Raw genomic sequence first — 21,516 nt, forward strand, 5'->3', positions numbered from 1 at the left:
CCTCCTTTTTCCCCCCTTCCCTCTCTGCCCCTCGCCCGCTTTCTTCCCTCCCCGTCTTTTTCTTTCCCCCTCTCCTGCGCCCCCCTTCCCCGTGTTTCTTTTTTCCGTTCTCGCTTCTTTCTCCCCTTCCCCCCCCGGTCTTCCTCGTTCCTCTCCCCGTTCTCCTTTCTTCTTTCCGGTTCTCCTCCTCCCCCCCCCCGGCCCTCTTTCTGTCCTTCTTCCTCCTTTCCCGTTTTTCCTTCCTCCTTCTTCTTCTCTTTCTCCTTTTTTCCGCTCCCGCGTCGCGCTCCTTCTCTGTTTTGTCCTGCTGTTGTCCCTCTCTCTTTCGTTCCCTCTTCCTTTCCCTTGTCTCCTTCTTCTTCCCTTCTTTCCTCCCTTTCCCGCTTCCTTTTTTCCGCCTCTTGTCCCTCCTTCTTCCCCCTTCTTGTCTCCCCTCGTTCCCCTTGGTCTCTCTTCCTCCCTCCTTTCTTTTCCCTCTTCTTCCCCGCCCTTTTTTCTCGTTCTCTTCCTCTCTCCCTTCTCTTTTTCCTTTCCCCTTCTTTCCCTCCTTTCGCTTCCTTCCCCTGTCCTTCCTCCTCTTTCCTCTTCCCTCCCGTCTTTCCTGCTTTCCCCCGGCTGCCCTCCCCCCGGTCCCGTTTCCCGTCCCCTTTCCCTTCTCTTTTCCTCCCGCTCTTTTGTTCCTTTTCCCGGTTCTCTTCTTTTCCTTCCCTCCTCCTCCTCTCTTTCTTCCGCTCGCCCCCCTCCCGTCCCCGCTCTCTTCCTTTCCCCCGCCCCGCCTCTTCTTCCTCCTCTCTCTCTCTCCTCGTTTGTCCCGTTTCTCTCCTTTTGTTTCTTCCTTTCCGGTCCTCTTTCCTCTCTCTGCCTTCTTTCCCCCCCCTTGGCCCCGTTCCCCTTCCTCCCTTTCCTCCCTCCTTTTCCTCGTCCTTCCCTCCTTTCTTCTCCCCTTTCCTCTCTTCCCTTCCCTTTCTTCTCCTCCCGCTTTTTCTCTTTCTTCCTCGCTTCTTTCTCCTCCTCCGCCTTTTCCTTTTTCCCTCCTTCTCCCCTTTTTCTTCTTCCTCCCCTTCTCCTCCTCCCTTCTTTCTTCTCCCTCCTCCTTCCTTTCTTCCCGTTTTCTCCCCTCTCCCTCCCTTCTTTCCCCCGTTTTCCTCCCTCCCCTTTCTCTCCTCTCTCCATCCATCTCGTTTCTCATCCCCCTCCTCCTCTCTTCCTCTTTCCTCCCTTTCATTTTTTTCTCCTTTTCTCCTTCTCTCTTCCTTTCTTTTTCTTCTCTCCCTCTCTCTTCCCTTTGGTCTCCTCCCGCCCCTCCTTCCTCCTTCCTCTTCTCTTCTTTTCCTCCTTTTTCTCCCTCCTCCCCCTTCCTCCTCTTTCCTCCCTTTCTCCCTCCCCTCCTTTCCTTCCTCTCCTCCTCCCCTCTCCTCTTCCTCCCCCTTTTCCCCTCTTTCTTCTCTTCCTTCTCTTCTCCGCTTCTCCCCTTCCCTTCCCTCCCTTTCCCCTCCTCCTTTCCCTTTTTTTTCCCCCCTTTCCCTCCCTCCCTCTCTCTTTTCCCCCGCCCCCCTTCTCCCTCCTCGTTCTCTCTTTTCCCCTCTCTCTCTTCCTTCCTTCTTCTCTTTTTCCCTCTTTCTCCCTCCCTTTTTCCCTTCTTCGTTCTCCTTTTTTTTTTTTTATTATGACTCTTGCTATTGGTACACCCTCATTTTGCTATCGGAGGCTTATTGGTACACCCTGTACAACAGGTACATCCCCACCAATTTTTTCAATTAAATCAACTATACCACATTTCAACCTTTCAACCCTCAAATAACCCAATAATATCTCACATTAAGATTTATATCGCTATTTTCGTCTCAATTAGAGCTTTCCAACGATATAAGTCCCGACTAGATGCATGCATCCTTCAAAAGTTATTCGAATATATATGCATTGATTGAATGTAAATGCGACCGCAAAAGAGCCTCCCGCAGAGCCTCATCCAAAGCCTCATCTAAAGTCTATCGAACATATCAACCCCCATAACTTATTCAATTCAACGATTCAACTTATATGATCCCTACCGTTAATTTCGCCTCAATTAGAGCCTTCTAACGATATAAATATCAACCTGGTGCAGGCGTTCAATATGAAGTTATTCGAGTATGTGTGGTGGTGGTGGCTCTTGGGGATACCACGTGATACCCTTTCGCGCGGTCGCATCTGTATTGAATTGAATATATATTCGAATAACTTTTGGAATAACGCATGCATCTAACTGAGACTTATATCATTAGAAAGCTCTAATTGAGGCGAAAATAGCGATATATAATTTATATACTGGAATGCGGGATTGAATAAGTTATGAGGGTTGATATAATAGGAGTTGAAAATGGGTGGGATGTATTTGAATGTACTGGGTGTACCAATAAGCCCCGATAGCAAAACGAGGGTGTACCAATAGCAATAGTCTTTATTATATTCTAAATTATTAATATTAATATTAATAAATTATTAATTTATAATACTATAATTTAATATTAAATTTTAAACATTTTAAAGGCGTAAATATATTATTTTATAAAAGATTATTAATTTAATTTAATATAAATAAAGAAAAAAAAAAAAATTATAAAAAAAACCAATTTTATTACATTTAAAACGTTTTAAGATTGTAACTTTAATTAACGTGTATAATAAACTTATAATATCATATAACTATATAAAAAAAGAAAAAATTACTAATATAAGAATGTTAATTATGTGATTTGGGTAAAATAAACCTATTTATTTTATATATATTCCCATGTATTTTAATCCAAGATTAAAATACGTATTAAACATCATTAATAACAATTTTTACCTATCATATATATAATACCCTTTTATATTGCATGCAACATCTTTGTCCATCCAACAAAAATTTTTTTCGAAATTTTCTTTTTTATTTATATATAAAAGATTATTTTTTATTTTTATTTTAATTTTTTTTATAAATTTAAATAATTATTATAAAATTAAAAAATTATTTAATTATTTAATAATAAAGGAATTAGTTTTAAATTTTGTTAATTAGTTATAAGTTGTTTAGGTTTATTTATTAATAGAATAAATAGTTTAGGTTATTTTAATTTATTGGTTTTTAAAAAATTAATATTAATATTGGCATTTTTTTAAACTTATTCTTTAATAATTTTAATGGATGAACTAAGGGCGATCTTTTAATCCTACAAGTTTTTAATTAATTTTTAAAGTATAAATTTGTTAAATTTAGGCATAAATTTCATTATTTCGGCCTAGGTTATATTAAATTTCTTTTTGCTATTTTTTTTAAACTTTATTTTTCAAAATTTCGTAATTTCTTTATTGTATAGATTAAGGAGTTTTATTAATATGGATTTATTGTTTTTTGTTTAATTAATGTGCTTATTTTTTTTAGGGTTTTTTAAATCATTCTTATTAGGTATAATTACTTTAGCTTTTTTGGATTTAAGCAATTCGAGATATTTAATTTTAATAGTTTTATTATTTGGTCTTTTTTGACGCTTAATTATATTAATATTTATTAACGCAATTTTTAATTGGTTAAAAATTTTTTTTTTAATTATATTTTTAATATATACAATATTATTATTATTTATAATTTTGGGAAGTTATTTATATTTAAAAAGGGATTAATTAGGTGTTTTATTGTTATTTCCAAACCTAATTATTTTAATTTTTAATATTGCAGGTAAAACATATTTAGTTTATTTTTAAACAATTATAGTGTTAAAGGTGGGCTATTACTAATTTATCTACTATTTAATTGTAATTTTTTTAATATAATATTTAGCTTTTTTTTTAATATAAGGTTTATTAATATTTTAATTAACAATATATTTATAAATTATAATATTAATAGGTTATTTATTAGTTTTAGCAAATTGTTATATTTGATTAAAGATATTAAAATTTTTAATTATTCTTTATTTATTATATTTACCTATAATATATATATTTTAGTTGCGGTTAAAATATAAGAAATTATTAACGTTTATATTATATAATATTAGATATTTTAATATTATATAACATAAAAAGGGTTTTTTTTAAATATCGTAAAAATAATAAATATTAGGTGGGTAATTATTTAAATAAAATAAGGATATTTTAGCTTTTTTAAAATTCTTTATATAATAATTAAATAATTGGAGCGGTTTATAACCTTAAATTTGGTTAATTTATATAAATTAAATAAAATATTAAATAAAACTATTTTAAGGTAATATATAAATAAATATTAATAATATATCCCTAATAATAGCTAATTTTTACTTAATTTAATCGAATATAGTTTTTTATATATTAATTTATATAATATTAAAATATTTTACCAAATTATTTATTATTAAAAGGTTTTGGGATTTATTATCTTTAGTAAAAATCTTTGGTTAAAGTTGGTTGGTAATATTATTCTTTTTTAACCGATTAATTTGAAATTATTACGGTTTATTATTAAAATTAACCGTATTTTTTTTGTTACCTTATTATTAACTCGATAATTTAACTTTTTTAGTAAATTATTTTTATATTATTTATTTAATCCGATTAAAAAATGTAGTTTATATATTAATAAGCAATAAATTAATAAAATAAATAATATTTTTTAAAGTTTTATTAACAATATATTTTAAAATAATATTATATAATTATTCCGCTTCCTTCGTTCCCTTATCTTCTTTTTCCTCTTTTCCCCCCTCTCCTCTCCTTTGTCCTTCCCTTTCCTCCTTTCCCCTCCGTTCTTCCTTCTCGGTTTTTTCTTCCGCTTTTCTCTTTTCCCTTCTCCCCTTTCTCTTCCTCCCGGTCTTCTCTCGTCCCTTTCTTTTTTCCTCCCGTTTCCCTTTCCTTTTCCTTCCTTCCCTCTTCCTCCTTCTCTTCCTTTTTTTCTCTCTCTTCTTCTTCTTCTTTCCGCTTTCCTTTTTCTTCTCTTTTTCCTTCCTCTTCCCTTCTCTTGCTCCGCCTGTTCTTCCTCTCTTTTCCTTCTTCCGTCCCGTTTTCTTTTCTGCATCCTTTCTTTTCTCGTTTTGTCCCTTCGACCCCTTTGGTCGGGATATATAGTAATGTTAGATTCAAAAATTCGTTTTTCTCCGATATTTGGATAGTTGGTTATCCTAAAATAATAAGATTTATTATTAACGTATTAGGTATTTTATAAATTCAAAATAGTTTATACTAATTGGTTAAATATTAATTGGTTTTTTTTAAGAATATTATTCTTTTATTTATTAACGATGCAATATTTTATTAAGATTAATTAATAGATTGCATAATTTAAATTTATTTTAGGTTAGTGGTAATTTTTAAAAGAAAGTTTTTTATTTCCGGTTTATTATTAAATAATATGTATAAAACGTTTTTTATATATATTAAATTCTAGTTAATTAGGATAAATACATCTAATAGCTAATAATGTTAATAATATAATAGGTAAAAACGAATATTAATATTAAGGGGTAATAGGTTTAATTAAATTTTAAGTTAAAATATTTTTTTAATGTAATGTTAATCTTAGGCAAAAGTAACGTTATTTTAAAATTAATTAAGTATAATCTTAACGGATTAATCAATATTCTGTTATATTTAAAGTATAAGAGTATTTAATTTGGTAATAAATGATAATAATATCCTCATGTTATATAATTAATGCAAAATATAGGAAATATTTATCTTTATCCATAAACGTTTAATCGGCTATTTAGTTTTTATGGAGTGTTTTCTTTTTGGCAAAAAGTTTATTTTGTAGGTAATAGTTAGATTTGTTTTTATTTACGCTATTTAAAAGTATAATAAAGTAAGTAATAATAAGATTACCGTAATAGTTTTAATAATATACTATTTATTTTAATTTAATAGTTTAATTAATAAATCTTTTAATATAATTATAATATTAATTAGGTAGATTTATAATTATAGGACTTATCCCTTATTTGCATTATATTATTAGCTTTAATAATATAGCCATGGAGCGGCGTTTTGGTTTACGTTTTTTTTATACCAATATTTAATCGTATCTTATTTATTATTTTAAATAAACCTAGTTTAGTAATCTTTTATATTTATTTTATTATAAATTAACGTTATTATCTATCGTTATATTTTTATTTTAATATTATTTAATATATAAATCTATCCTATTAATTATTATTTCGAGCTTTTTAATTTATAAATTGTTTTATGTTTTTTTAAACGCTATTTATATTCCTTCGGCATAATTTAACTATAATTATTTTATATTTAATAAAAGTTTTATTAATTAAGTAATATTGGTAAATAAAAATATTTTTTAAGGTTCCAATAACAGTTTATTATTAATATCCAATAAATTTAGGGTTTTTTATAATTTCCTTATTTTTAATTGTATATTATACTCGGGTATTCGAAATTAGTTTCCTAGTTATAAAGCTATTTTAACTAATTAATATTTAATAATCGGTCTTTTTAAGATTAAGGTTACGGGTTTGAATTTTATAGTGGTTATTATTATAGGAATAGATAACTCTTGGAATAAGGTTATATATTTAACATATTAGGTTTTTATAAAAAATATTTTTAATAATTAAAATAATATTTTATTTTTGATATATAATTAAGTTATCTTAATTAAAAAATAAAATATAAGTTTAAAGAGAAAAAACAACAAATATTTTTAATATGGAAAAAAGTATATATAATAGGTATAAATGACCCATAAAATTAATAAGTATATATAATATTTAACTATTTTACTGTTCGAAATAAAGGGATTAATATCGATAATTATAATCAGGAAAATGTAATAATTTAAAGATCTTATATGGTTTTTAAAGTTAAGATTATATAATAAACCTTTATATATAATATCATTGCAATATACTTATTCAATACATATATTTTAAAGTTTTTAACGTACGATAAAATATTAATTATAAATTAATATAAATTATAATATTAAATTTAAAAAGAATAGAAGGAAAAAAAGGAGAGAAAATGTTAGATATAAGATAATTAAAAAATAAAGGTATATAAAAAAGAAAATAAATAGAGATTTTATATTTAATATTTTAATATTTTATTTTTTAATATAATAAACTTTAAATAATAAAATATTATAAAATTAAAAAAAAAAAGTTATTTTAATTAAATAAATAAAGTTAAAAATATGGTTAAAAAAACGTAATTTATTAAAAATAATAGAAGTATTAATAGTAAAAAAAGTTTAAAAATTTTTTTTTTTATTATAATATTTAATTGTAAATTAATATTATTTAACGTTATTTTAATATTATTTTAAATAAGTATTTATACATTAAAAATAAACTTATAAAATATTTATGGTTTATTTATGATACGATTTTATCGATTTAAGTTATATTTTTTTATATTAGTTACGTTATATAATCCTAGCTGTAACGTCATATAACCTATGTTTTGTAACGTGCATGTCCAATAAGTTAAAATTATTACAAAGGGCGTACTATAGTTCGATCATTGATCCTTGGTTTTTCATCCCATTTACATAAACAAACGGTTTGGATTTCCCTTACATTAATCATAATAACGTTAGAATTTATTTTTGGAACTTATCTCTTAATAAATCAACTATATGCACCTGTTTATATAATAAACATATCTCATTTATCTTAATATGCTAAAACTAAAATTCGAGGAGCGGGCTTCGCCTTCCGCCTCCCCCCCTTATTAACGCCATAGACGCCACAAAACCCTTAGTCCGTATATTTGTATTTATGGGTTGTGGGGGAGGCGTTCCTCGAACTCTAATCTTAGAGACGTTTGGGGTTTTTAACCGCACCTGATACACATTTAAAAACTTTTAATAAAACTATATTGACAACAACATAATAAACAATAACAACGTTTAAAATACCCTCTATTTTAATCACTCGAAACTAATCCTTTACTTTAACTACCTTCCTATATTTTTTACATATTTATACAATATTGCATTATAATATTGTAAGCCTCGACGTTTAAATAGTCTTAACGCTATATCCACGCACCTGCACCCACGCGTTTATACCCACAACCACCCATAACCACGTTTAAAATACCTTCTATTTTTTAATCCGAAACTATCTATTCAATTGCCCAGACATTTTAACCTTTTTTATATGCTTATACGACATCGCGTTATAATATCGTAAGCCTCAACGTCTAAATAGCTTCAAAACGTTATATTCACGCGCCTGCACCCACGCGCCTATACCCATGCGCCTATACCCACGCGTTTACACCCATAACTATCCACAACCACGTCTAAAATACCTTATATTCTAATCATTCGAGGCTAATCCTTTGCTTTCGCTACCTTCCCGTCTTTTTTACATACTTATACGACATCGCGTTATAATGTTATAAGCTTTAACGTTTATTACAGCTATCGCATTGGTTGCAACCGATACTATAGCTAATCTCGACTTAAAACGCGTACGTTTTATATAATAACCTATTTAAATGATCGAATTAATACTTATTTCTTATATAAAGACTTTATTTACTTAAAATTAATATTTTCAATTGATTTAATTATTATTATACCAATTAAGGGAAAAATGTCCAAAATCGCCTTAAACTAAAGATTGAAAAATGTTTTCGGAAAGGTATACCGGAGTGTAATTGATTAGAAAAAGGTGTGGCTAAAGGAAGTACTTCCCCCCGAACCATTTTTCCAATTTCTAATTTAAGCTAGCTGAGATAATATCTCATATTATTAGTAATTATCCAGAAGCTTATAGATCGTCAACGCATCGTCATTACAAAAAGCTTATGCGGTATCAATACCAAGGTAGATAAATTACAAGTCAAATTATCCATGTTAATGGCGACACAATGTATAGCGTTGATCTGACCTGTTTGTGTGATAACTTCTAACAGACTACCGACTGACTGATGGTTAATAACCCATGTCCTCTTAAATACATATGTATGTCCTCCTATGTCTCTAATGTCTTCATACTGTGTAATTATAACCCCGCTACTGCATCTTCTACAGTCCCAATAGGGTTTATCTACTGTAAAATACATCTATCGGAAGGAGGGGCAAACCCGCAACCCCTCCAATTTCGTTCCAATTTTAAAATGGAGATCGCTGTTGACCGCCGCATCCCCAAAAGTCGCGACTCTATCGCATATCTATCGCACATCTTCTTCTCCTCCCCCCCTCTATAAACAGGTGCCCCTCTATAAGCCTCGATTTGTATTGTGGTTCGTATCCTCTATCCTTTTCATCCCATCAATTGGTCTGTTCAACTTTTAAAGATGGCTGTAGGAACTGTTCTGATTACCGGGTAAGTCAAGTTTATTTTGAACCTATTCGTATACCTCTTCGCTCTTTTCGCGCCGCTCCTTTATAATTATTACATCCTAGAACAAAGACAAGTCGTCAATTAAGTTATATGTTTATGCTAATAAACATGCGCAAATAGTGGTACCGGCTACATTGGATCTTTCACCACGCTTGCCTTGCTTGAGCATGGTTATGAAGTCATCATTGTAGACAACCTATACAATTCGTCCGAGGTTGCTCTCGACCGCATCGAGCTCATTTCCGGCAAGAGGCCAACTTTCTACAAAGTTGACCTAACAGAGCAAGATGAGCTCGACAAAGTCTTTGCTGCTCATCCCCAAATCGACAGCGTTATTCACTTTGCCGCGCTCAAGGCAAGCTCGCCAACTCTCCATCGCCTATGCCATGTCGCTGACTTACGAACCAGGCTGTCGGCGAATCTGCCGAGATCCCTCTCGAGTATTACCGCGTAAACGTTGGTGGTACTATCTCCCTCTTGGGTTCCATGAAGAAGCATGATGTTACCAACATAGTGTTTTCCTCCTCAGCAACGGTCTACGGTGACGCGACTCGTTTCGAGAACATGATTCCCATTCCTGAGCACTGCCCTATTGGGCCTACAAACACTTACGGAAGAACCAAGGCTATTGTCGAAAACATAATCGAGGATTTTATCGGTGCGCAGCGCCAGAACTTGAAGAAGGCCGACAAGCCGTTTGAGCAATGGAATGGCGCTAACCTGCGGTACTTCAACCCGTGTGGTGCACACCCTACCGGTATTATGGGTGAGGATCCTCAAGGCGTACCATATAACCTATTGCCGTTGCTGGGCAAAGTTGCGACTGGTGATCGGCCGAAAATTCTAGTCTTCGGAGATGGTAAGCCAGGCTTGGTCCCAAAAATTTGATGATATGGAAGACACTAATAAAAATATTGCGTAGACTATTCATCCCGAGATGGAACTGCCATCCGCGACTACATCCACGTCGTCGATCTTGCAAAGGGTCATTTAGTTGCGTTAAACTATCTTCGTGAACACAAGCCCGGCGTCAAGGCATGGAACCTAGGTTCTGGCAGAGGTAGCACCGTTTTCGAGATCATCAAGGCATTCAGCAAGGTTGTCGGCCGCGACCTGCCATATGAGGTAGTACCACGAAGACAAGGCGATGTGCTAGATCTCACTGCCAACCCGACGCGGCGAACCAGGAATTGCAGTGGAAGACAGAGCTCACCATGGAGAAGGCATGCGAGGATCTATGGAGATGGGTGTCGAACAACCCGAAGGGATACCGACAGGAGCCTCCAGCCGAACTACTAGCCGGCGTCAAGGGTAAGGCCTCTTGATACGTGAGTAGATAACTACTCCAAGTCGCATTATTGGTGAGAGTTGATTAGCAACTTAATTTGACTGGGCAATGCAATTTGATCCTTGCGCGTTTACCTATAGAATAGACGAGAGCTCCACCTTGATACCGAAACGCGAACCGCCTCCCGTCGACAGGTTAGGTGAATAATGTTAAAGAGTCGAGATAGTGATAGAAGTAAATCTACGTTAGTATTCAGATGAAGATTTTATGAGCGTTGCGCTCGAGCTGAGCCACTAGATGATGATAACATCAAGTTGTCATCGAACATGAATTGTGCACTCCTTTCCATCCAATCAAGGGTAACCCAGCTGTTTTCCGATTTGTCATACATGGTGAATTGTGCCTCGTCGTCTACGATATCCCTGCAGTTTCGTTTATCCAAGACTTCCAACTACAACCCAAGATATTCTGGTTACGTACCTCAACCCGATAGATAGAGTATGCATAGCCACTCTACGCTTTAAGCTACCCGTCTACCAAGACGCTTGTCTAGAAAGACGGTGTCGAATCAGCTGTTAAACCAACGTACTTGTGGTACTCGCTACCACCATGAGAAGGGTGATCAGTTGGGCAACATGAGTATAGTACGCAGCAAACTGCAGATGGTTACCACACGTAGTTACTAATAATTACTTATATTACTGCCTGGACGCGACGGCATCCCACATACTGCAGGTCGGCAGGCCGGTAAGCGAATCAGAGACCGAGGGATGCGTGGCAGTTCACAGCAGCACGAAGTTAGACGAGGTTAAACAAGGTTACTATTAGACGAGGTTAGATGGAGAAATGACGGAAATGTTTTCACAGCCACCATCTGTGGTATCTAAATCTCTACCTAAATCTCTACTTAAATCTCTACTTAATATAATGTACCTATAAGAACCTTGCCTGTAGCTTAGGCTCCACATGTTTCCCGCTCGTAGATCCACCCAAAACTCCCAAAACTCCCAAGACTCTCAAGACCCCTGGATGTGGCTTAAGCTCTTTTCTCTCCTGGACCCTGGCGTGTCTCATAACTTTCGAGGCGTAATGAAACATCTCATGTCTTTTCTTCTCTTTTACTCGTTACTCGTATCTTTTTATTCTTATTCAACATCACATTCGTTCTTATTATCACTCGTTTACCTCGTTCTTGGTAAACAGGAAATAATCAATTATCTGCATTGATTGAAGCATAGCGTTTTATTTTCGTTACTTACCTGGTAATTTTATTATCCGTCAGATCGTTGGCCACAATTTATCAACTGCCTTCATCCTTTTCCTTTAGTCCAAAATATAGCTACCAAAAGGCTATGAGATAGATATCTTCTAAATACCTACCTAAGATATCTTCTAAATTTACTGGGGTACATTTGCATTTATGACCAAGCTCGTAGCTTAATTCAACATTGACATCATCTGGGAGTAGTATTCTCCTATGTCTCCCTAAAAGAAGATTTTACTCGCTTAATGCTACGCGCCTGGTCTCATCTATAGCATGGAGCGCACATATATTCAGGAAAATAAGCAAGCGCGACTTCAAGCACTGGGCGAAGAATGGGGTATAACTAGTCAACCTCCTCCGTCACCCTTGCCGAGGCCTGATCAGCCGCCATCCTACCGGACAGATAACGATGAGTTTATAGCAGAAGAGTTACTTAAGAGACAGCGCATTAGCGAATCTCAAGGTCACCAGCCGAAGGGGAGTATCTCGCGTGCCTTCACAACAAAAAAGAAGACATGGGAATACCGAGAAATTTATAGCACCCTCGTGGCTCATATTACGAACCAAGGATCACCAGGCGTTGCCGAATGCCTAATACTCAAGTTAAATCTAGCTGGAGGGAACCTCAACTTGGCGCAGAAGAGTCGAACTAGTTTATTAAGCAGAAGAAAGAGTCTCGATCTAGCCGAACGCAGCCAAGTGCTCCAAATAGCCGTCAAGAATGGCCATTATGAAATGATCGAGGTTCTTTTGCCCTACGCTGATGCTTTAAGCTTAGATACCGCATTGCCAACTGCGATTCGTGGTGGAAACGCGGCGATTGTCGCACTTCTCATAAGATATGGCGCGAGTGTAGCTCAGACTGCCGACGGACAAGATGCATTTCGACAGGTATGCGCCATTGGTGGCCAGCCCGATCTAGTCGCGCTTATTCTGGGATCCGACGGACGGCCGTCATTGTCGTGGATGTCACAATCCATGGTTGAGGCAGCGAGGGTTGGGTGTCTGGGTACAGTAATGCACCTCGGCCAGTCAACAGCAGACGGTAATCACGATGGTGCCGCCGCGTTGAAAGCTGCCGTAGCTCTCGGCCGGAGAGATATTCCTCGCTATTGTTCTCGGTAATAAACCACCAGCCCAACCCGGTCTTAACGAGGCGTTTGACCAGCTCATGAGTCACCAAAACATCAATCCCAACGAAAAGATGGCCATGGCGGAGATTTTGTTGTGCGCCGGGGCGGAAGGTGATCTGGTATCGAAAGCCCTGGTACAATCGTGCGCCACTTACTTTCTCGAAATGGTGCATCTCTTGGTCTCTTATGGTGCATCAATCGAATATCAGGATGCGATCGCTGTTCGCAAAGCTGTCTCAAAGGGAAAAGTCGACTTGGTAGAGGTTATGTTAAGTGGGAAATCTAGATTCAGCTCTCATTATGCGTCAGAGTGCGTAGAGCTTTTGCCAAAAAAGTTGAGATTTGAAGAACGTCACTCTCTCCTTAATCTACTACTTCGTAAAGGTGCATCCGGGGCGCCCTTGGATGAGGCGCTAATCGACGCAGTAGAAGCCGGCGACGTCGAGGCGGTTAAAATACTTCTCACGCCGCTGTTTCCCGAAGGTAAAATCGTCGGGGCTAAAGATATTCGGAAAGGTCCGCGAAGCATGGTATTTGAGAGACATGAGATTGCGTCGACAGATCATAAAGGTGCCCTAGCGTTGCAGATCGCTGTGAAGAAAGGGGACGTAGCTATTGCGAACTTGATTCTTTCGAATAAGCCGCCTAATCCTGTTGCTCTCGCTCAGATCTTCCCTAGCGTGCGGAATCTACGCCCCCTTGAGCGGTATCAGACCTCGGAGTTATTTCTAAGAGCTGGACTTACTGGACCGTCGGTTCATTCGGCCCTCGAGAACGCCATAGACGAGCAACCACCGCACCGAGATGAGAAGCTCATCGCCCTTTTCCTTCGTTATAATGCAGATGTAAATTTTAACGAAGGTCACACTATTACGGCAGCTATTTCACAGAAGGATGTCCGACTCTTAGAACGATTGCTCAAAAGCAAGCCCACAATCCAGGTAGCAGCCAAGGCGATTCCTAGGGCTATGGAAGTCGATGAAGGCTCGATACGGTTTCAAATGATCAACATGCTCTTAGCAGCCGGTGCATCACAGGGGGGACCTGAAGTATCGGCAGCTGTCGAGGCAGCGATACAGATTGATCTGCCAGATAAACGACTGCTTAAAACATTACTGCAGCAAGGGAATGCGGATGTTAATGTTAATGAGGGGATAGCTGTAGAGCGTGCCGCGCTACATTCCGATCCGGAAATTCTAGGAATGATTCTATGTTTAGGGCAGCCCAATGCTAGTAGCCTAGAACGGGGTCTAAAGAGTATAGGAAATCTTCCAATGTCCACAGGTAAAACCGAAAAGCTAGATGTGATATTACGCCGAACGCAGTCGAAGGATACGGCCACCAAGCTGCTCTTACAAGAGGTGTTAGCTGTTTTAAAAGTACCTTCGCACGACCAAAATTTCTCTTCAATAAAAGTCCTACTAGCAAACGGTGCCGATATCAATGCTATGAATGCCGAGGCGTTGTGTCGAGCGGTGGCCGCGGCAAACATGCAACTGGTAGAGCTTTTATTCACAGCCACTCCAACCCCTACTTCGATGGCATTTGCTATGCCTCACGCCCTGCGCATTCGTGAATTGATGGATAGACTAACGTTCGCGCAAAAAATCCTAGAAGGCGGTATACCGGCAACTGAAGTGAATAGAGCTCTCGTCTTTGCCGTCAGTACTTATCCAGACGACATACCGCTCATCAATACTCTCTTAGCCCGTGCAGATACTCGAGACGGCCTGGCTTTGATCGAAGCTGTCAAGGGAGAAAAGTAGGACGTCGTAGAGCTGATTCTAGGCAAGAAGACTTTCCCCGTTGAGATTCTCAACACAAGTTTTGCCCAGGCAACGAGAGGCAAAAACAAAAGATCGAGAAGCATGTCGTCTATCAGTTTACTAAAAGCTGGCGCATCGGGAGAAGTAGTATCGGATGCGCTATTAGCAGCCGCTTCCGATGGCGACGTAGAGTTCGGTACCATTTTAGTACAGAATGGGGGCAGCGTAGAACATAAGGACGGCCAGGCCATCATAGAAGCTTGCAAGGCAGGGGCAGTCGACGTCCTCGCAATGCTGCTAGCAGGCGAATCAAGAGTCGCCCAAAAAACGTTGCAGAGAGGATTTCAAGCCGCTACGCAAGTAGGAGACTTGAAGAAGCGAGCAGAGATATTCAAACTGCTCTTGCAAGTGGGAGTCTCTGGAGAAGTAGTCGACGCTCAACTCGTATCAGCTGGGAGGTATGGAGACGACGGGAAAGATCTCGTCCGACTTCTGCTAGTGTACGGGGCGAGTCCTGATTACAATGATGGAGAGGCTGTCGAAAAAGCAGCGAGGAGCGCCTTTTTGGGTAGCTTGGAGATGCTATTAGGCATTGTTGAGGTCGGTGGGCGTCAGAAACGACCATCTTCTCACACTTTGGTCCGCGCGATGGATGCTTGCTGGGACCTAAGCAGAGACACGAGATTTGCCATTATGAATTGGGTTTTCCAAGCAGGAAGGCCGGTTCCCAGCGCTCTTCATTCTTCTCTGAACCGTGCTGTCAATGAGGAAGATCCTGACGAGAGACTTATCGAGCTTCTTGTAAACCACCGTGCCTCTGCTACCGCAGATGGTTGCCAGACTTTAATTGACGCGACTACAACGCTATCTCCATCAGCATTTTCCAAGCTCTTAGATACTCAAATCACTGTCGAGGACACCTCCTTAGTGTTCAGTAGGGCATTTGCGCCCGATCGTGTTTCGTCGTGGTTATCTGGTCGGGGCTACGAGGTTGCCAAATGCCTACTAGAGAAAGGTGCTATCGGCGATGGAGTTGGATCAGCATTTGCCACAGTACTTGGGTTATACATCGAAACACATGCGCAGTTAGCAAACGACTTTGTGGATTTGCTCCTCAAACACGGCGCCGACGTCAACTACAACCACGGAGAGGCGTTGCAGAATGCAGCTGCGCAAGGAGATCCCAATCTTCTTAAAAGACTCCTACGCGAGAATCCCAACCCCCAAGCGCTAACGTTTGCGTTACCTCGCGTATTCGACGCTTCCGCATCTGAAGATGACATATATGATCTTATCACACTATTCGTCGAATACGGTGATGGACAAAACCGGATGGATGTCGCGTTCATCCAAACTGGTTCGGAGCCTATACTCGTCAAAGCTCTAAACCAGTTCCCACGATCTACGAAGATTCTCGGGGCATTACTAGATGCCGGGTTCTATCATGACCAACTGACAACGTGCAGAGTAATGCAGGAGATAGAGGAAGAAGAGACTGTTACTCTGCTCATGTGGGCCCTTATTCAACCTCAGAAGAAAATCAGTAGCGGAGTTATCAATTTACTGATCGAGAGGGGTGCTAAAGTTAATTTTGAAGCTCCCATCTCTCGTGTTACTCCTCTTATGCTAGCCATACAATACCGTCGGCAAGATATTGTGAAGTCTCTACTGCTGGCGGATGCTGAAGTTGACGTGACAGATGCGACAGGGAAATCCCCCTTGTCTATGGCATCTTCTATCGGCGGTGACTTGGCTATCACCATAATGTCTAATTTGCTAGCGGCAGGTGCTTCGAGAAATGATGGCTCACTTCACAATGCAGCACGAGAGCTTAACCTGCAAGCCATGCAAGTATTGGTCGAATATAGACATGACCCTGACTTTCCCAGCCCTCTGCATGGTGGACGGAGTGCACTTGGAGAGCTATGCCTACACGCCGCTGACTTCAGCGAGATGACGCCTCGCCGAGAAAAAGCGATGGAAAAGGCGATAAATTTCCTCCTCCAGAGCGAATCCGATATCACGCTACAATCTGATGGGAAATCCGTCCTCCTTTTAGCTCTCGAATCAACTGACCCCTTGACCACAACGAAAATCCTGCTACGGGCCGACATGTGGAGATACATTAATAAACCATTCAACTACTTTAATGATGGCAAATTCACCTACTCTCACCCTATGTATGTTCAGCGCGTGTTACCAGATTCGGATCACAAGTCACAGCTCTTAGCACTGCTAAAAGCAAACCGGGGGACTGATGTATACTATTCCAACTCCGGTCCGCAGCCTGACGATGCTATCGGCATGCCGACTAATATCCAACTCGAAGAACAGGAACGTAAGGCGCGATTAGTCCGTCTTCAAAAGGAAAACGAGGATCACACGCTCGCGATTCAGCGGAATAAAGAGTTAGCGGCAGTGCAAGCGCAAATCTGGGCTAACCAAGCAGAGCTAGAAGAGGTGCGCAAAAAACGGGCGCACAGCGCAGACCTATCAGCTATACAGGACCGCGCGCGCGTCGAAGAAGAACTATTCAACAGCACAATGCGACAGCAACGCGCACGCCACGTAGCCGAGGTCAAGCATCAAGAGGCACTGACACACGCCGGGTTAACACGGGCGCAGGCTCTCGCCGACGCGGAGCTTGCCGTTGAAGCACAGAAGCAAAGCCGTATGCTCCAGTGGGAGCGTGACGTGGGCAGCGAACGCGTTGGCAACGCAAACCAGCTAAGCAGCATAAGACTCCGGGAGAGGGAGGAATTAGAGCGCCTAGACCAGGTAGCAGATGCAAGACTCAAGAATAGAATACAGGAGCAACGGAAATTAGTTGATAGCCAGAGTACATTAGCTGCGAATATAGCAGGCGCAGGACCCAGAGCGCAGAGGCAGATTGGGTATGTGAGTGGTGAGTTAGATTAATAGGGACATAACCTAATATAGGTATATCCATGGACTGGCTTAGATACCTTTGAGGAGGTTGTAGCAAATCATGCAGTTTTTGGCATCGACGGCGTAAGGATTATTCGATTAGAAATTAGAAACCCGAGTTTTTATATACTTGGAATATTAATAGTAGCTGAAGATAATGGATAATGCTACGGATGAAGTTTATGAAGTTTATAAGTTCCCAAGATGTTGGGAATTCCATCCCGTTAAGCCTTAAGCCTCGGACTTCCGACTAAGACCGAGTAGAATCCGACGCCATTAACTTTATAACCTAACCGGGTAGCATCTTATAAAGCCGTTACACACTCGGAGTATCAATATGCGAGTTGTGTGACTCCGAAATCTCGCAAACGAGTCTAGGTTAGATATGTTGATATTATTTCCTTTCTCCCATTTACAAGTTTCCCACCTTCGTTTCGCAAAATACTTACCTTAACATATTTTTCTTTTCTTCCTTAACTATTCGATCTCTACTTAGCTTCCTAGACTACATTTGCATTCGGATGGGGAAAAAAAGGTTGATCATTTAGTATACCCGTGCAAATAAAATAACCACCCCCAGAACATATCCTTTAGACGCCTTCCCTTAACTTAAAATTCACCCGCCGCAATTAAGCTACCATGCCACTTTCTACATCCGTGCTGCTCCGCGGCATATTCCGGCAGCGCCTAGAGCACCTGCGCGTCGGACGTCTACCACGCTCAACGCCCCGGCGCTTCCAGTCCAGCACTCCCGGTCCGAAGCCCGGCAACGGAGGCGAGGCCGCGAAACAAAAACCGCCAACCGGGGATCCGATCCCGGTGGGTAGCACACCAGTTCCTCCCGTACCCCTGTGGCAGAGACTCGGCCCCCTGACACGCGCCGGCGAAGCTTACGGTCGTGCTCAGCGGAAAAGACCCTGGGCTACGCAGATCGTCTCCGCGCTTGTTATTTATCTGGCTGCCGATGTTAGTGCGCAGCGTATAGGTGGCAAGGACTACGTGCCGGAACGTAGTGCTAGGAATATGGCTATTGGCGGCGTAGCTGCTGTGCCGACCTTTCTGTGGTGAGTCGTATTCATTTTTCTTATCCTCCCCTTTCGGTTGGTCGTGGATCTAGATCGTTATTACCCTATGTCTCGAGGTATATATTGAACAGTGGGCAATACATGTGCATCATCGGTGCCTTCCTGGGTACCTAATACGTGATATAACGAAGCCAAACATCAGAACTAACGCAGTTGTCTAGGTTCGTCTGGCTTTCCCGCCACTTCAACTACCCATCCCACATCCTCTCGCTCGGCGTCAAGATCGTCGTCAACCAGCTCGTCTTCACGCCCACCTTCAACAGCTACTTCTTCGGCGCCCAGGCGCTGCTATCCGGGGACTCTATCGCCGAGACCTGGGATCGGATCCGCCGCACCGTCCCTGTCAGCTGGGTCAACGCCTGGAAGCTGTGGCCTGCCGTTACCGCCTTCACCTTCACGTTCGTCCCCGTCGAGTACCGCAGCGTCGTTTCGGGCGTCGTTGCCGTCGGCTGGCAGACTTACCTGAGCTACTTGAACCGCCAGGCGGAGATCGAGGAGGAATTGGCTCATGCAAGGATGGTGGCTGCTTTGCCGGCTGTTGAGGCGACGTCTGCGTCCTTGCAGCTTGATGCCCGGAAACCCCGGATTACTGCGTGAATTCAAGCTTCGTTTCTTTGTGGATTTCCTATGGAATTACGGGGTTAGGGGGGAGATAGACTAGACTTGTGGTTGGCGTTGGAGCGTGCACGGCCTAATATTAACAAAATAGTTGGTAGTAAGTGCGGGGGTGAATTGGCATTCATGTTAATCGGTTAATAGAAGCTTCCTTGATATTGGCATATCTTCTTTTCGTTACTAGATTTGCTGTTAGAGGGTGTTATGATAGTCTGGTGGTCTGGTAGGGCTAGGATTATCAAGGTCGGTTATAAAATGTCTATATTAAAAACTAAGAGAGGAGGGCAGGAGGAGGGGGGGCTACTACGAATTATTTGATCAAGCTAGTATCTCGAACTCACGTTGTAGATTTACTATAATTAGGTACCTTATAGATGTGCATAATATATCTCTCTTTAGGTCATAAGTATCTTCTAAGAAACATTGGCAGGAGCTAGAATTTCTGGCGTATCTTCAATTCTAATATGTAAAACTAACATTAACCATCCATGATATAATAAGTATAATTCTTCGTCCAGATAATTCAAACGACAAGTGTTTCTAATGTTTAATTTAATATTGATCAAGGATATCTCTTCTAAATGTTCTTATATACTAAAATGAATTTAATTATTTATAATTTTTAAATTTTTTTATATTCATACCAACCTAACGGCGGCGCCTTTCTTGTGGCCGTTGGCGGTGGTGCAGCGGTTTTCCCTGTTCCCGGGCTTTCTCGTCGTTTCCCTGACGCCTGGATAATGCAGTGTCTGATTCGTTATCGTGATCTTCTCCATTTTCCTTGATATTATTATTATTAGCATTCTCATCCTTATCTTCCGGTCCTCGCTGTCTCGTCCCTAACATCCTGCGCTGTTTTAGCTCGAGCGGCGTTTCCTTCAGCCCGAACTTTGTCATGGCCCAGGACCACCAGCCTCTCTCGGGCGGTATCCATTGTCCGATATCCATGGTATAGTGTTTTTGGTCCTCTGGTAAGTTAAACCAGACTAGCTCCCTGGTGTTATGAATGCGCCCTTCTATGACAAAGTCTCCGATGTCACTGGGGATTTCGAGCGCCTCTGCGATAAGTATAGGTTGGTAGGCTGGGATGAGGAGATGCAGGCGCACCGGCCGGGGCGGTTTCCCGTGTTTTTGAGAACGCGCATTCTTCTTTTCTATATACCTCCGTGTGGCGAGCATAAAGACAAAGACCGTGTCGATCTGGTTCGTGTAGCCGCAGAACCGGGGATCAAGCGGACTGGATTCAATAAGATGGAAGAACTTGGGGTACCAATCATTGTCTGGGTGGAAGACATAGAACCAGTGTTCGACCTCGGGATCCTGAGAGGTCTGGGCCAATCGCTCACGGATCATGTAATAAACCAATTCGGGAAACTCTCTCTGAGCCATGAGGGCAGTTTGCGCTGCAAGGGTATCTGAGATGTCCTTGAGCCTAGTGGCGATGAGGTTGAGCGCCTGGACTCCCTGGTAGGTCAAGATCATATTAGACCCGATACCAACAGTAGTTGCGATAGTGCTGAAATAGCCAAAGAGCTTCAGACTGTCGCAAACTGACCGGCCCATCACCTGAATCGAAGGGACGAACTGATGTGCGGCTCCGACCAATTCTGTGGCCTTAGGGACTAATTCATTTATATGGCCGGCTGTCTCATGTGCCTTCTTAATCGTATTCCCTAATTGCATAATGCTGTACCCTGCTTGTATAGTCTTTACAACCGGATTAGCCTTGACTGCTGCCCCGGCGGCCGCTCCGAGAGTTCTTGTAATAGTCTCGCGGATGACCCTTTTCTTCGTCTTGTTTCCGGGAATCCATGATGTGAGATCGGATGGCATAATGATATAATAATATGATATTGTTGTTGTTCTAAATGATAGTGACCAAAAAGGGTAACTTGTAGCAAGGGCCACAGAGTGGGGGGCGGAGGCGGAGGCGGGAGTGCTTTTAACTAGAACTTGAGAGAGCTAAAGTACGAGAATGGTAAGGCATCTATGAAACGTATATTATTCTGCTTAGTCCTCCTCTATTGACGTGGCAGTTTAGCTGGCCATTAAACCCTGGATCTCATTTGAAACTACCATTTTAGACGGTGTTAATCCTGCAAATGTTGATTGGGCTGATAGGCAGC

At 40.1% G+C, this 21,516-nt stretch overlaps 5 protein-coding genes across 5 annotated transcripts; 4 read left to right on the forward strand and 1 right to left on the reverse strand.

The window, feature by feature from the left end:
• Nucleotides 1-9,264: 9,264 nt before the first annotated feature.
• GL218_09487 (Bifunctional protein gal10) lies at nt 9,265-10,636 on the forward strand (the record flags this gene model as incomplete). Its single annotated transcript, XM_033586323.1, has 5 exons — nt 9,265-9,293; nt 9,432-9,642; nt 9,720-10,170; nt 10,234-10,436; nt 10,499-10,636. 5 exons carry the CDS (start codon nt 9,265-9,267, stop codon nt 10,634-10,636), a joined length of 1,032 nt encoding a protein of 343 aa, XP_033437655.1.
• A 1,500-nt stretch (nt 10,637-12,136) lies between these two features.
• On the forward strand, nt 12,137-14,762 carry GL218_09488 (uncharacterized protein; the record flags this gene model as incomplete). Its single annotated transcript, XM_033586324.1, has 2 exons — nt 12,137-12,908; nt 13,000-14,762. The coding sequence occupies 2 exons, from the start codon at nt 12,137-12,139 to the stop codon at nt 14,760-14,762; spliced, it is 2,535 nt and encodes an 844-aa protein (XP_033437657.1).
• A 102-nt stretch (nt 14,763-14,864) lies between these two features.
• Nucleotides 14,865-17,681, forward strand: GL218_09489 (uncharacterized protein; the record flags this gene model as incomplete). Its single annotated transcript, XM_033586325.1, has 1 exon — nt 14,865-17,681. One exon carries the CDS (start codon nt 14,865-14,867, stop codon nt 17,679-17,681), a length of 2,817 nt encoding a protein of 938 aa, XP_033437656.1.
• Nucleotides 17,682-18,329: 648 nt separating this feature from the next.
• On the forward strand, nt 18,330-19,372 carry GL218_09490 (PXMP2/4 family protein 1; the record flags this gene model as incomplete). The annotated part of the gene is made up of 2 exons (XM_033586326.1): nt 18,330-18,754; nt 18,937-19,372. The coding sequence occupies 2 exons, from the start codon at nt 18,330-18,332 to the stop codon at nt 19,370-19,372; spliced, it is 861 nt and encodes a 286-aa protein (XP_033437652.1).
• A 666-nt stretch (nt 19,373-20,038) lies between these two features.
• On the reverse strand, nt 20,039-21,223 carry GL218_09491 (uncharacterized protein; the record flags this gene model as incomplete). The annotated part of the gene is made up of 1 exon (XM_033586327.1): nt 20,039-21,223. One exon carries the CDS (start codon nt 21,221-21,223, stop codon nt 20,039-20,041), a length of 1,185 nt encoding a protein of 394 aa, XP_033437653.1.
• Between the last annotated feature and the right edge of the window lie 293 nt (nt 21,224-21,516).

The sequence above is a fragment of the Daldinia childiae genome (genome assembly GCF_008694065.1).
Source record: "Daldinia childiae strain JS-1345 chromosome Unknown Scaffold25, whole genome shotgun sequence".
NCBI lineage: Eukaryota > Fungi > Ascomycota > Sordariomycetes > Xylariales > Hypoxylaceae > Daldinia > Daldinia childiae.